General features: G+C 42.8%; 1 protein-coding gene across 4 annotated transcripts in view; it reads left to right on the plus strand.

Annotated features, from left to right (window-relative positions):
- The first annotated feature begins 442 nt into the window (after nt 1-442).
- The window catches only part of SHF (Src homology 2 domain containing F), a 197,183-nt gene continuing 183,716 nt past the window's right edge, over nt 443-13,909 (plus strand). For all 4 annotated transcript variants that reach the window (XM_069981899.1, XM_069981909.1, XM_069981904.1 and 1 more), the window contains exon 1: nt 443-1,168. In XM_069981899.1, coding sequence (XP_069838000.1) covers nt 503-1,168 — 666 coding nt within the window. In that variant the 5' untranslated portion in view covers nt 443-502. The remainder of the gene's footprint in view (nt 1,169-13,909) is intronic.

Here is a 13,909-nt window from a genome sequence, read left to right on the forward strand (position 1 = left end):
GTTTTAACACTTAGTGGCAAAATAATACACAAAAAAAAAAAAAACTAAAAAAGACCTACTTCAGAAATGTTGATATTTAGTAACTCTAGGCCACTGTCTGTACATCCAGAACCACTTTGGGTGTCCAACCAGTCAATGGTTCTATTCAGTATTCAGCTACTGGTAAATGCACTGTACTTGCCTCAATCTCCACCCTACAGATCATCTTTCTTCTTACTTACTGACATATTCTTCTTACAAGTGACATCACAGAACATGACAATGTATTTTCTGTTTTAGAGGAGAAGCCCCTTCAGCATCTACTACATTGTAGTAAGAAGTGTGAAGAGTTAGTCGGGGCAAGGTTTCCACCACTAGATGGCGCCGTGGGGTCCGTGTCAGGCGTGCACTGTGTGTATGGATAGAACGTGCTGTGGCCACTCACAGCTCATTCATGCAGATGCTATCAGCTGCTCAGCACGCTGCCTGACTGTGTGGAGCTCCTCTCCGGCTCTGCCCTCCCATGCTGCTGAGCGGACCCTCGGCGGCTTCATCCAGCAGTTCCCAGCCACAGCCTGTGGACTCTACGAGGAGCGTCCGGGCAGATCCCCCCCGCAGCAGCACCATCAGTAGCAGAGGGAGCCCCCCAGCAGCCTCCAGCACGGGACAGCAATGCGCCGGCAGCATGGCCAAATGGATCAAGGAACACCTGGGCTTCAAAAGCTCCAAGCCGCCGCCTCCTGCCCCTCCTAAGCCGGACTACAGGCAGTGCCAGGCTGGGGGGCACCACCATCACCACCACCAGTTCCCCGTCACCCCTGCAGGACAGCCCGACATCCTGGCTGCATACAAGCTGCAGAAGGAGAGAGACTTTGAGGATCCGTATACTACTTCTAGTGCCACAGGTTCCAGCGCTCCTCTCAGCTCCTCCATAGTCCCCTCTGCGCCCCCTGCTCCCACGGCGCAGTCCCCGTCCTCTCCGTCCCCGTCTCCTGAGGTCAAGTATGTGTCTCCCAAGCATAGGCTGATCAAAGTGGACACCGGGGAGAAGGGGGGCTCCAGCCCCACCAGTAGCTCGAACCCCACTTCAGGGAACCCTGGACAGTCCAGCTCTGGAGGAACAGCCCTCAAGTCTCCTCCTGCTGCTGCATCTGTGGCCCCTCAGCTGGATGAATGCAAACAGGATAAAGTAAGTGTGCCAGCTGCTCAGCCCACAAGTGTGCCAGGTGCTACAGTGGCATCGCAAGTGTTAATGCCAGGGGCTAATAAAATCTTGGTTGCACATCCCCAGCACCCCATACTCTGATATACTATGTACATGAGAAGTCATGACAGGTGGATTGCATAGGAATCAATGAGCTGTCAGATTGACAAAGACATATCAATGATAAACAATGGATCCAGATCTTAGGACTTGTATTGTTGCATTGTCCTTATTAATCAGTATAAGAAGTGACTTACTGGCCAGGTGGTTACATCACTGGTCATATATAGTCAGCATGTGCCCCTCTAGGGTTCTTCTCTTTGTATATCTCTGACAGGTCAGCCCTGTGGGTATAAAGTTTATCAGAGGATATAGTTGCACTCAGCTTTGTGACATCTTGTACAATGTATGAGCTGGAGCTTGTGGTTGGCTGATGTTGTTATTTGTTGATTATTTTATTGTATCATTGTCCTGATCCCTCTTCCCCATATCTGACATCAGGTTCCGGAGCAGGATATTGAGGGTGAAAAGGCTGTAAATTTTAAAAGGACAAACAGGTGAATGAGGTGAAATGTGCACAATGCTCAAGTGTAAGATAACATTCATCAAGACCATGAAAAGGATGACAATAGGAGCTGTCATAGGGGGTGGGGTGAGGTAGGAGCAGAACCCTTTCACTGCTGGCTTTGTCATGATGTCATAGAGCAATAAAGTGTAAGAATAAAGAAGGTTTTGTGTAGAAGTGACAATGTGATGTCTATATCCTCCCCACCTCTGTCACTGTAGCTTTATTACAGGAACTAGGAAGGGAAAACACAACCAATCCTTCTTAGATTTGTTCCTAAACATGTCTTTTGTCATCCTCCTCCTCCAGATTTTGCAAGTGCTTTTCTTTGTTGCGAGGACTTGTTATATTGTTTTTGGCTGTTGTTGCAGTGCAGCACATGATGTGTGGAGGGGGGCGCCGTGCAGCCTGTGAATGGTGTGTGTGGGAGGTGGGTGACAATGTGTCATGTACCCGGGAAGGTGGAAAGCTCTCTAGGGGATAGGTGAGAGGAGTATAATCGCAGACCACCACGTGAAATGGCTTACGTTACACAGCTACATCCTACCGTGGAATACATGTCTCCAAATACATCCTAGTGCTATTACCATTTATCTGTGTCATTCATTTCAATTGAACCCTGGGATAATGCGGAACCGCAGAAAATCATTGGTGGTGTAATTATGGATTGAGGGGAGCATTGCTTATTCCACAATAAGACTTATTATCCCATGGTAATTTCTTGTTGCCGTCTACATTCATTGATAGATTCAAAAGTGGCTTTATCTTGACTCGAGCAGTAGGACTGAGCTTTATCCAGTGGAGTAATGCCTTTTAATACTGGATAGATCCCACATGACAGTTGCGTTATTCCACATTGTACTATGGATTTGGAATGGATAGCCAGATTTTAGGATTACTCAAAACTAGTAAAAATGAAAAGCAATGAATGTAGGTTTCTTTTTGCTGAAGTCTTTGTATAGCGACTTGGGCTTCTCTGCCAGTGAGTACAGCATGAATTTGCCTTGCAACATCCACACTTGGACTGTTGTACTATAAGATTACTGTTTAGGACAATAGCCAATTATTTATTTATTTTTTGCATATTATTTTTAATGCAAATTTATCCAAATATCATTTCTAGGTAATAAAATTGATTTTCGTGTAAAAACCTTCATAACCTTGTAGAGGGGAATGACAATTTTCTGGAATTACACAGTGACTCTTGCACTGTTGCCTTGGAACACTTGTGTCCTTTGGTTCTAATCTGACCCTTATCTACACCAAGACCCTCTGTCTGTGGAGAGTCCGGAGGCCCCCATATACTTTATAATGTTGGACGAATGCGCAATTGTATGGGCACACCATTGAAATTACAGCTATTTTTATTGGATGGTTGTCATTTATGCTGGTTTTATACATGGCAGTTTTTGTGGCAAAACCAGAAGTGGATGCGACAGAAAAGAGATGTACCAGTCGTCCCTATTTTCCCATCCTATTTGAATCCACTTATTGTTTTGGCAGTCTTCCAAAACACTGCCATGTGTGAAACCAGCATTAACGACAAATAAGGGTATGTTCACGCGGAACGTTCCACCGCCAAATCCAGCTTGTCTATGGGAGAGAGCACGCTCCTCCGCTGAAAGTCATTTCTCATAGCGGAGAGCAGCGGAGAAGCGCGTGCTCTCCCATAGACAGGCTGTGGCACACTGAGACAGGTGCGATGTCGCCTGATTTACTCAGTGTGAACATACCCTAACAGCCCTTATTTTATGTTAAAGTCCCGAAAAAAACACCAATATATTGCGCTGGGTTAACTGTGTCAAATACTGCCAGGTGCTACTTCCGACCACAATATTGCTCCAATACGAAAGGAACAAGACACAGACGAAACTTCATAGTAACCTTTTATCTTTTCTATTGATACAGTGGTACCTTGGTTTAAGAGTAACTTTGTTTAAGAGCTCACAGTTTTTCAAAATTGTGACTTGGTTTAAGAGCATTGCTTTGGTTTAAGACCTCCCAGTACTGGGTGGGAGCAGGAGTGGGGGAGGGGCATGGTCTGCATAGCGGGGCTACAGCACTGTACTCTGACCCAGGAAGTCTCCCTCACCTTCCAAATCATAGCAGATCCACTTCAGGCTGGGGCTTGTATCAGGGGACAGGACTGTGGAGGTAATCTCTTCATAGCTGTAACCCTTCTCTCCCCGGACAGAGTGATGCATGCATGTGCCCACATATGCCCTGGTTATTCCTTCATGCTTCCTGCAGTCTCTGTCTGACCTGTCCGACCTTATCACATATTCAGCTGTTTCTGAATGTTTGTTTCATCTGTTTTACATGTTATTCAGAATAATACATCATTATTTTTGGGGTGTGGAGCCAATTGTCTGCATTACTATGACTTATTGGAAAATTTGCTTTGGTTTAAGAGTGGATTTGGATTATAAGCACGGTCCCGGAACGAATTATGCTCGTAATCCAAGGCACCACTGTATATTTACAATCTCAAAAAACATCACAAACTGCACTTTACCCATAGCGCTCTTCAAACCACGGCGTCCATGGAGGCTCTCACCCTCCACAGATGGCACAGAAGTGACGTAGGGCGCAATCTTTTTGGGTCCTCCTTTTTTTTTCTCAAGTGCTTGAGAAAGGTGAGGACCCCGAAACTTTGTGCCTACATCACTTCCGTAAACTAAAGACAGGTGTCATTTTTTTGTGTGTGTGAACATAGCCTGAGATTTTTAGTGTGTATGCAGTATTGGACTGGGGTACCTTGGACCCACCAGGGAATTTGACGTTAGGGGCCCACCCTACATACTATTACATATCATATTACAATAGTAACTTATCACAGAGCTATGTATGTGACCAGCGATGCTAGATCACTGCTCGTAACGTGTCATTATTACTGTATATGTCATCCCGGAGCTGTTAAACAGGGAGGCCCACCTTTTGCTCAGGGGCCAGCTAAAGGGTAGGGCCCACTGGGGGATTCCCCTGCTCCCCTATGGGTCAGTCCTAGCCTGTGTGTATGTAATGTGTCATGGGACTTTGTAACCTCTGTCATACACTGACATAGAGTCCTTTTAAGATGAGCAGATTTCTTGTCCATGGGGGCCCAAATGAGCGCTGATCAGAAAGATTGGAGGCTTTGATTTGTAGTTACTTTACACAGCATGAGAAATTGTGCAGATGGGCTGCATGAATGATCTGTGCTAGCCCATCGGGCAGAGAAAACTCAAACCATGCCGAAAACTCTTATCAGAGGCCAAAATTATACTTTTGTGTCCTCTGTCAGGTAACTGAGGTTTTTAGGTATGTACCAGATTTCCAGAAACCACTGATGTGGTATGCAAGGAGCTTTAGAGCATGTTTACATTGCAATACATACCAAATTTCAAGGGTAGCCTCGAATTTCTGCAATGTATTTTATGATTCATTTGTAGCTGTCCACAATCCACTGATCCATTTATTAGTTAATGGTGATCATTCGGACATGTGAATGGGGCCAATCAAATGCATGGGTCCATAGTCTTTCATAGATGTGCGAATGCAGCCATTTACTTTCATGTCCTGTCTTGATCCTCTGTATAGAATTTATTTGGCCTATACTGTCCCATATAGTATAACATTTTCTTGTAAATAAGTTTGCTGGGTCCTAAAAGTAGTCATTCGGAATTTCCATGTGGAAGATTAAACTTCAAACTTGTAGGAACATTGAGTACTTTCTTGAAGGGGCTGTTTTGCAGGGCGTTTTCATTCATAGCCTATTCTCAGGATAGACTTTCAATGCCCATTTGGGAGGTGTAGATCCGCCAGCCAGCACCTCTGCCGTTATGGCCGTTTGTCACTGCCATAACATTTCCCACAGCATCCACAATACATGGTGAGTGATTCTGGAAGCAGGAGGTGCTTTACACTGTGTAGTGGCCGTAATGGGTTACTGGAGCTTAGCTCATGAGCTGATTGCTTAGCTATTTGGTATCATCCATATTGTGGTGCCAGGTACGTTTTGTTTGTTTTTCATGCATCCATGGAGCGCGATCCTGATTCAGATTATGACGTTGCAGCAATGGTATTGTTACATATAAGATACTTTAAATCCTCTATGGATAATTACAGCTTTGCCATAAAGGAATGCTTAGCATTCCAAGAGCTTGGCGAAGAATGAGATAAATTGGGAGCTGCATACATGCCCAGTTATGGATAGCAGAGTGATTAACCATTCATCTGTGTGAGCTTAGAGGGATAAACCCCATCAGTACTTCCTCAGGGAGATCCAGATTTTTAAAGTTAATTTATTTTAAAAATTAGTTTAGTGCATTGATTCAAGTCAGCATGTCCTCCGGGTAAATGCAGACCTATTGCTATTCATTTTATCCTTTGGGGAAACCATAATGGAATGTCAAGTTGTCTAAATTTTGGTCCCTTTTATTCCCCTATTTACTACTAGAGCCATCAGAAATCATTAAATAGCCATGTGGCTCATTCATACTGTATACTGTATTTAGAGTGGTTTTTATGTTGTAATGTAAAATAGAAATGAAGTCCAGCAATCAGATCTACATATGCACAGATGGCAACTATGGGCATTATTCTTCTCTGCATCCGCTCTGGGAGTGACATTAATGTTTTCATAATTGGCAAACAACATTCAAGAGCGATCAAGAGATACCTGTCTTGGAAGGCAATGAAACGCTTCCCTGTCCCTTATGTGCGTTTGCTAGTTTTGCAGTCTGCTGAACTTATAAATTGGCTGTTAGCGACATTTTAGTCAAATTCATTCAAACTGAGTGAAGTGCTGAACAAATGGCTAACCTCCTTATCGTTTGTTCTGCATTTTGGAGCCGAGCCAAGCATATACTCTGTGTGAGCATCAGAAAATCAGGTTAGTTGGATTTGGCCCACCACTTCTTTTTTAAGATAAGACTTAAGACAAAGCATAATCTCTCCTGTAGTGTAACAATGATTGATTTATCACTTACCTCAGACTTTGACCTCTACCTTGGGTATATTCAGAAAACACTGTGCCAGGCATATCTAGGACTGTTTTGTGCTTTTAGCATCTGAAAAGTAATGCTTTCCAGTACCCATTATGGCTATGTTTATCTAAACACAGTGGTATCTCCGTACACAACCAGCATTTTCTGGAAGGCTGGGTGAGTACCGAGAAGTTTTCCCATAAATAGCTAACTGTTGTACTTGTAGATTTCATTGAAAAATGTACAATACTGCAAAGAGCACAGAGCCACTGTATATTTAAGATGTTTTCTGAGATAAGCAGAACGGGCAATGAAAATGTGTTCGGCCAGACTTGGTTGCATTTTTATGCATTCCTAAATATTATATGCGTTTACTGCGATGGCAAGTGATCAATTTGTTCAGCATTCACTTCAGTGCATAGAACAAGGGTTATGGACCCAGCTACTGATTTGTCTGTCCTATGTATGGTTAACACTACCACTTATATATATAAAATTGATAATGTACGACATGGCGAGAAAGAAGTTGCTACACCTCACACCTATTGCTGACACTAATGCCTGACTGCTACATTTAAAAACCAACGTCAGGATGTTGGTATATAATTTGATCAAACCATTTTGCCTTATGTACTACGTGCAGGATCCTGGATCACATGAGTTCCTACACTAACTCAACACTGTGTCGGTAAGCGACCGCAAACCCCCGAATAGCCCTGCAACCCCAATGTCACAGGACCAAACCACAAGGGCCCTCCCTAACCAGGGGACCAGCACGTGGTACATGGGGCAATATAGTTTGATCAAATTATTTACCAACATCCTGGCATTGTTTTTTAAATGTAGCCGAGAGGCATTAGTGTCAGCCATAGGTGTGAGGTGCAGCAGATCCTTTTTTGTCCTCCAAATTGATAATGTTCCTCAAGTAAGCATGCTCAATAGTTTTGTTGAGGTGCGTGTTTGGACCTGGATTCCTGCAACACAGTATTATCAAACTGATGATAGTGGTAAATGACTATGACTGATGACTTGACAGAAGGCATGCTGAGTGTGTTTCCAGGTTTAGAATGGGCATCTTTTAACTAACTTGAGAATGGCAATAAGAAGACAAAGACTGATGAGAGGTGTATCATGTGGTCAATCCTTTTCTAAATGTCCTATTAGACAAATAGATGTACAGGATACATTTCTGCCTTGAATCTCCCCTCTACTGCAAACAATAGATTTATTAGATTCATCCCCGATAGATGTTCATAGGGAAAAATTCACTCTATGTACGTAGATAGGAAAAATCCATTACCTTAAGGCTGCATTCACACATCCCGCAAAATTGTCAATTTTAGGTGCCATTAAAATAAATGAAGCCATTTACGTGACCTGTGCCGCGATCTGCACTACAAAAAAATAGGACATGTCCTAGTGCAGCTGGGCACGGACACCCCCCAGCTGCCCGGCATGAGTGAGTGCGCTTCTCTCATCACATCTACTACTCACCTATTCTCCCGTGCTGGCTTCATGTTCACCAGAAGTGGCCTTACTCTCCTGGCAGTGTTGTCCAGGCCACTTCCGGTGAGGGTGTGTAGCCAGCCTGCACGAGGAAATAGATGAGTAGTAGATGCCATGACAGGGGCGCACATTATGTGCTCCTGTCATCTCTGCAGCCGTGGATGGGGGGGCTCCGACTAGGGGATCCAAGTCACGATACTCCTCTGGAACGCATCACAAATCGTGTGGATAAGGCCTTAGTTTGTAAAATCTTTCTATAACAACCAATAACAATTCAGCCTAAGCTGTGATTGGTTGCTGTGGGCACGTTACACCAGTTTCTACTGTTACCCTTTGATAAATCTGCATAGCCCTATTAGTTATGGTGATCCATACTCATGACAGGTGCCATACATAGTGCCCCATGGATAAAAAGTATGCTGGTCCTTATAGTTTTTTTTTCTCCAGGATCCAGCTCAATGGAATAGTGCAAACTTCCACACTATTCCATTCCAGGTAACCCCGTCTTATACGTCCCAAATGGAAGGTAGTATGACATGCTGAGGGCGTGTTTTAATTGAAACTGAACAAAGGCATGACGTTTTAGATGCAGGTGAGTGCCACTTGCTTTTTCTCTGTGATTGGACACTTCTGGCCTCTATTGGGTATATGGTATATGAATCAGTTTAATGAATGTGCTGCCATGTTCTCCAGTAATTGCGTTAAACAGATTTAGCAGTGTACTGCGTAACACAATATGAGAGAAGCCATATATAAGTGCATGGTAAAAAATGGTTTTGGAACTTTCTTTTAAAATTTTACATAGATGGTAACCTATTCTGAAGTGAATTGAAGAAACATACCTATGCATTATTGCTAGCAGACTATAATTATTTTCACTTATTTTTAACCATAGCTTGATGGCTCTAAATCCAGACATACAATAATTATTTATTTATAGTTTTCCTTTCCCATTCTGAATTCCAGCCAACCTCAGTGTTAGCAGGTAGGTCATCTCAGTCTGGACTCAGAAGAATTGAGATTTAGTGGCTATATGACCCATTTGGATTTTTAGAATCCCTTATAAAAATGCTGAAATTGCTTTACAGGCGGAATAGGATGTCGCTTTCACATTGCTACCAGCCTGAAATGATTGCTTTGTGAAATCCTCCCATTTATAAAGGCAGGTTTCTCTGAAGCTTTTAAATCAATTTTCACCTTTTACCTTTTTATGAATAGTTCACTGTAACTGACCAGCATATGGCATCCTATACATAAGCCTTTACATACAATGTATGGCTTGGCTGATTGGTGGCCAATGGTATTCCACTGGTGTAGACCTGTTTTGGTAAAATATTTTTGGGCTAGTTCACATAACAAGTGCAACACTCTTTGCATTGAAGTATGTCTAAAAATTATGTGCCACAGTTTGTGCACATGTAGCCAGTATACATGACAGACTGTCAAAAAGAGTCTCTTTACAGTACCGCGAATATTCAAACACTTTTCTCGCTCCCGGCACGATATTGATACATCATGCTGGGCGGGAAAAGAATCCACTGCAGGGTATGCATGTCCTTGCTGTCCGTGTTTCACGGAGCATGTGAATAAGCCCTAAGTATATGAGAAACAAACTAAATGTAGTCACTATTAGACATACGATGGGGCCAAAAGATTGTCCCTTAGAAAAACTAGAGCTGCTTCCTGTCTTCCAGTGAGATTCTTGTTGCCATTAAAAAGCTACTTATGCATGAGGCCATAGTGTCGAGCTGCCAAATAGTGTGTGATACTAGCAAATTATTGCCTTTGACATAGATGGTGGTTTTGCAGGTTTATATTCCTTTTTATTTCCCCTGGGGGTAGAGCAGATTGTAAAAGTCTGTTCCCGCTTTAAAGTATAGGGTTTTATTTGAATCAAAATGAGGTGTCAAATTTGACCTACATGTGAATGCAGGCAGTGGCCTTAATGCACATTATATGAGTCTCATTTGCTAAGCTTAAAAGGGGTTAAATTTCAGGCATAAAATGACAAGTCGAGGACAAGGTTTCTTAGATAACTGGATGTACTTTGTCATATTGCCATGTATGATTAGTTACAATGACCATAATGAAGTTTCCTTAGATATTGATGGGTCTTTTAATATAAATTATATGCATGATCATGGTCATGGTTGGGTGCCGTGATGACTACATCATGGAATACTGACCTGAGGTGCTCTTACAGGAAATATTCAGAGAATTTGCACATGATGTGAGAAGCTGTAACAAATCAGAAATGATGGGAATATCTATTACATGCAATTACATATAGATTCCTCTAGTCAGTGGTCTTGTGATATATATTGCAATGTATATTATGTGCATGGGTGTTATTCATTTCTGTAGGGAGTGTCAGCTCATAGCCTTATCTGCTTTGGTGACAGATGTTTAATAGGTTTCCAGGGAAAGAAAAAGATGTTCTAAGTGGTCAGAGATGGATACTTTCTTGCACAATGGGTTGCTGCTGTGGTACCTTTTCTGCCTGTTGAGACATGGTCAGGAGCAAGACCTGGGCACAATCGGAACATAAGCAATGCGGGAGTAGAGCGGTCTCTAGAATGTGGCCATGTTTTTTTTAAGCCTGCATAATCCCTTTAGTGATTGCGGAAAGACTAGTCTTTGTTTAGGAGTCATCTGGTTTGTAGGTGAAAAATGTATCGCCTATTACTGTTTTACCAGTGTTCTTCCTAGCAATCATGCCATTCCTGCATCTTTTCTGACCGTCCTGTTTCCCCATCAAGGAAGGTAATCACTCTCACGCCATTAAGGCAAAGTATTTTACTCCAACTACGAGTCTTAGAACATTGACTGGGGAAATATGCCAAGCCAAAAACCTGTCCAAAATTATAGACTGCCCATCTGCAGTTGTTTCAGGTTGTTGCCCTTTTTCAGTGCAAAGCAGGGTGACGTGCTGTACCCGCAGCTGTATTCATAACATGAATTTTTGACATGCCCTGCAATCTCTTACTTGTCTCCTATCCTGTGTAGTCCATTATAGAGATGTGTGGAAACTTAAAATCCATTCCTGTTCCACTAGGAAGTCTGGGAAGAAAGGATATGCAAATAGCTCTCACACCACTTACCCCCTTAAAGAGTCACTGTCGTATTTTTTTTTTTTTGCAGAAATCAATAGTCCAGGCGATTTTAAGAAACTTTGTAATTGGGTTTATTAGCCAAATCTGCCATTATCTGCATGTAAAAAGCCTTTTCCCAGGTCCCCCCCTCCTTCCTCTTTTTCAGCCACTCTGAAAAATCTGAAAATTGTGACTTGTTGCAGGAGACGTACCCTGTCTGCTCTAGGGAGAGGGGAGGGGGGAGGAGGAAGGAGGGAGTTAGCCGGCAGCAGAAAGCAGATAACAGAGGATTACAGGCACGGAGCTGGGTGACAGCTGTAATCTGAGCTCAGACAGGTCACTGGTGATGGTCAGAACAGATAACGGGTGAGGGATTTGTAGATTAACTCTTTGTTGTCCTGTTTTGGTCTTTTTCTTTAGCTCTCTCCATAGGAGAACAATGAAGACAGGGGGGAGAGCTTCAAACTGCTTTTTCATGATAAAAATGCATTTTTCGGATAATAAACCCAATTACAAAGTTTCTTAAAATCGCCTGGACTATTGATTTCTGCAAAAAAAAATTCACGACAGTGACACTTTAAGGACAGAGCCAATTTTCATTTTTGCGTTTTAGTTTTTTCCTCCTTGTGTTTAAAAGGCCATAGCACTTGCATTTTTCCACCTAGAAACCCACATGAGCCCTTATTTTTTGCTTCACTAATTGTACTTTGCAATGACAGGCTGAATTTTTGCATAAAGTAAACCAGAATAAAATTCAATGTGTGGTGAAATTGAACAAAAAAAACATTTTTTTTTTTTTATTTAGGGTTTTTTTCTTTTTACGCCATTCGCCCTGGGGTAACTGACTTGTTATGCATGTTCCTCGAATCGTTATGATTAAAATGATATATAACATGTATAACTTTTATATTATCTGATGGCCTGTAAAAATTCTAACCATTGTTAACAAAAATATATTCCTTAAAATCGCTCTATTCCCAGGCTTATAGCGCTTTTATTCTTGGGTCTATGGGGCTGTGTGAGATGTCATTTTTTGCGGCATGATGTTTACTTTCTACCGGTACCTTGGTTGCGCATATACGACTTTTTGATCACTTTTTATTACATTTTTTCTGGATGTGATGCGACCAAAAATGCGCAATTTTGCACTTTGGGATTTTGACGCCGTTTACCGTGTGAGATCAGGAATGTGATTAATAGTTTGGGCGATTACGCACGCGGACTTCTAGTATAAGTATACTGATCTCTCATTGAGATCTTTGCTGTATAGTTATACAGCAAAGATCAATGAGATCGGCACTCGGATACTTTCGGCTGCTGCAGCTGAAAGCATCCAAGTGCCGAGCCGGGATCAGCGCCATTTTGGAGCGGACCCCGGCCGACACCAGTAGGAGCTGTCCCGGAGGAGCAATCTCCCCCACTAGACACCAGGGAAGTGCTGCATCCGGTAATCGGATGCAGCTGTCATGTTTGACAGCTGCATCTGATTACTGTATTAGCGGGCGCGGCGATTGGACCGTGCCCGCTAATACCTGCGGTCCTGGGCTACAGGCGGCACCCGGGACCGCGGCAGTTCAGAGCGGGGTCGCCGCGCGGCCCCGCTCTGAACACCTCTTGGGGACATATGACGTACCGGTTCGTCATATGTCCCTAAGAGGTTTAAGAGCTTATCCAGTGCTACAAAAACATGGCCACTTTCTTCCAGAGACAGCACTGCTCTTGTCTCCACCTTGGGCATGTTTTTGCTGCTCAGTTCCATTGAAGTGAAAGCAGCTTAATTGCAAACCGCATCTGAATTGGAGACGAGTTGTGTTGTCTCTGAAAGAAAGTGGCCATGTTTTTGTAGCACTGGATAACCCCTTTAAAGCAAAGTGGTGTCACTTTAGGTCAGTGTTTCACTCCAGAACATTGAATGTCAGTAGCCCGCCAACTCCGTATTAAAGAGGGGCAACAACCCCAAAATAGCTGTCTGCAGATAGGTAGGCTTTCCTTTTGGACAGGTTTTTGGCTTGGCATATTTCCCCAATTCATGTTCTCAGACTCCTAGATGGAGTGAAACATTGACTTGAAGAGACACCACTTTGCATAGGTGGTGTGAGAGCTATTTGTATATCCTGTTTTCTGAAAAATAAACCTGAAAGAGGCAGAAATATGCAATGAGCCCTAACATTGGTGTTACTTGGAGAGTTTGTTAGCGTTCTGTGTTCGGGGTACAGGAGGTATGATTACTGTAGTCACTAATATTCTACGTGTTGTTCTGTGTAGTGTTTTCTGAGTTTACAAGTCTTTCAACTTTATTGGCACGATTTAGGCCAGGGATGGGGAGCCTTCTGCCCTCAAACTACAATTCACATCAAACCCGGACAGCAAAAGTTTTGGCTGTCCAGGCATGATACCTGTTGCCTTATTAAACATTTATTAAGTTGTTATAAGGTGTAAGACTGGAACATGATTGTATAGTACTGATATTACCTGAAATACATGTACAGCATACTTGTTATATACAGATAGAGATACAGGTATGGAAATAGTAACTTGTATTAGACAGAGGTTATGTATTATTAGATGTTATAAATCCTCATCATATAATGTGTGT

This window comes from Dendropsophus ebraccatus, chromosome 1 (assembly GCF_027789765.1).
Source record: "Dendropsophus ebraccatus isolate aDenEbr1 chromosome 1, aDenEbr1.pat, whole genome shotgun sequence".
Lineage (NCBI taxonomy): Eukaryota > Metazoa > Chordata > Amphibia > Anura > Hylidae > Dendropsophus > Dendropsophus ebraccatus.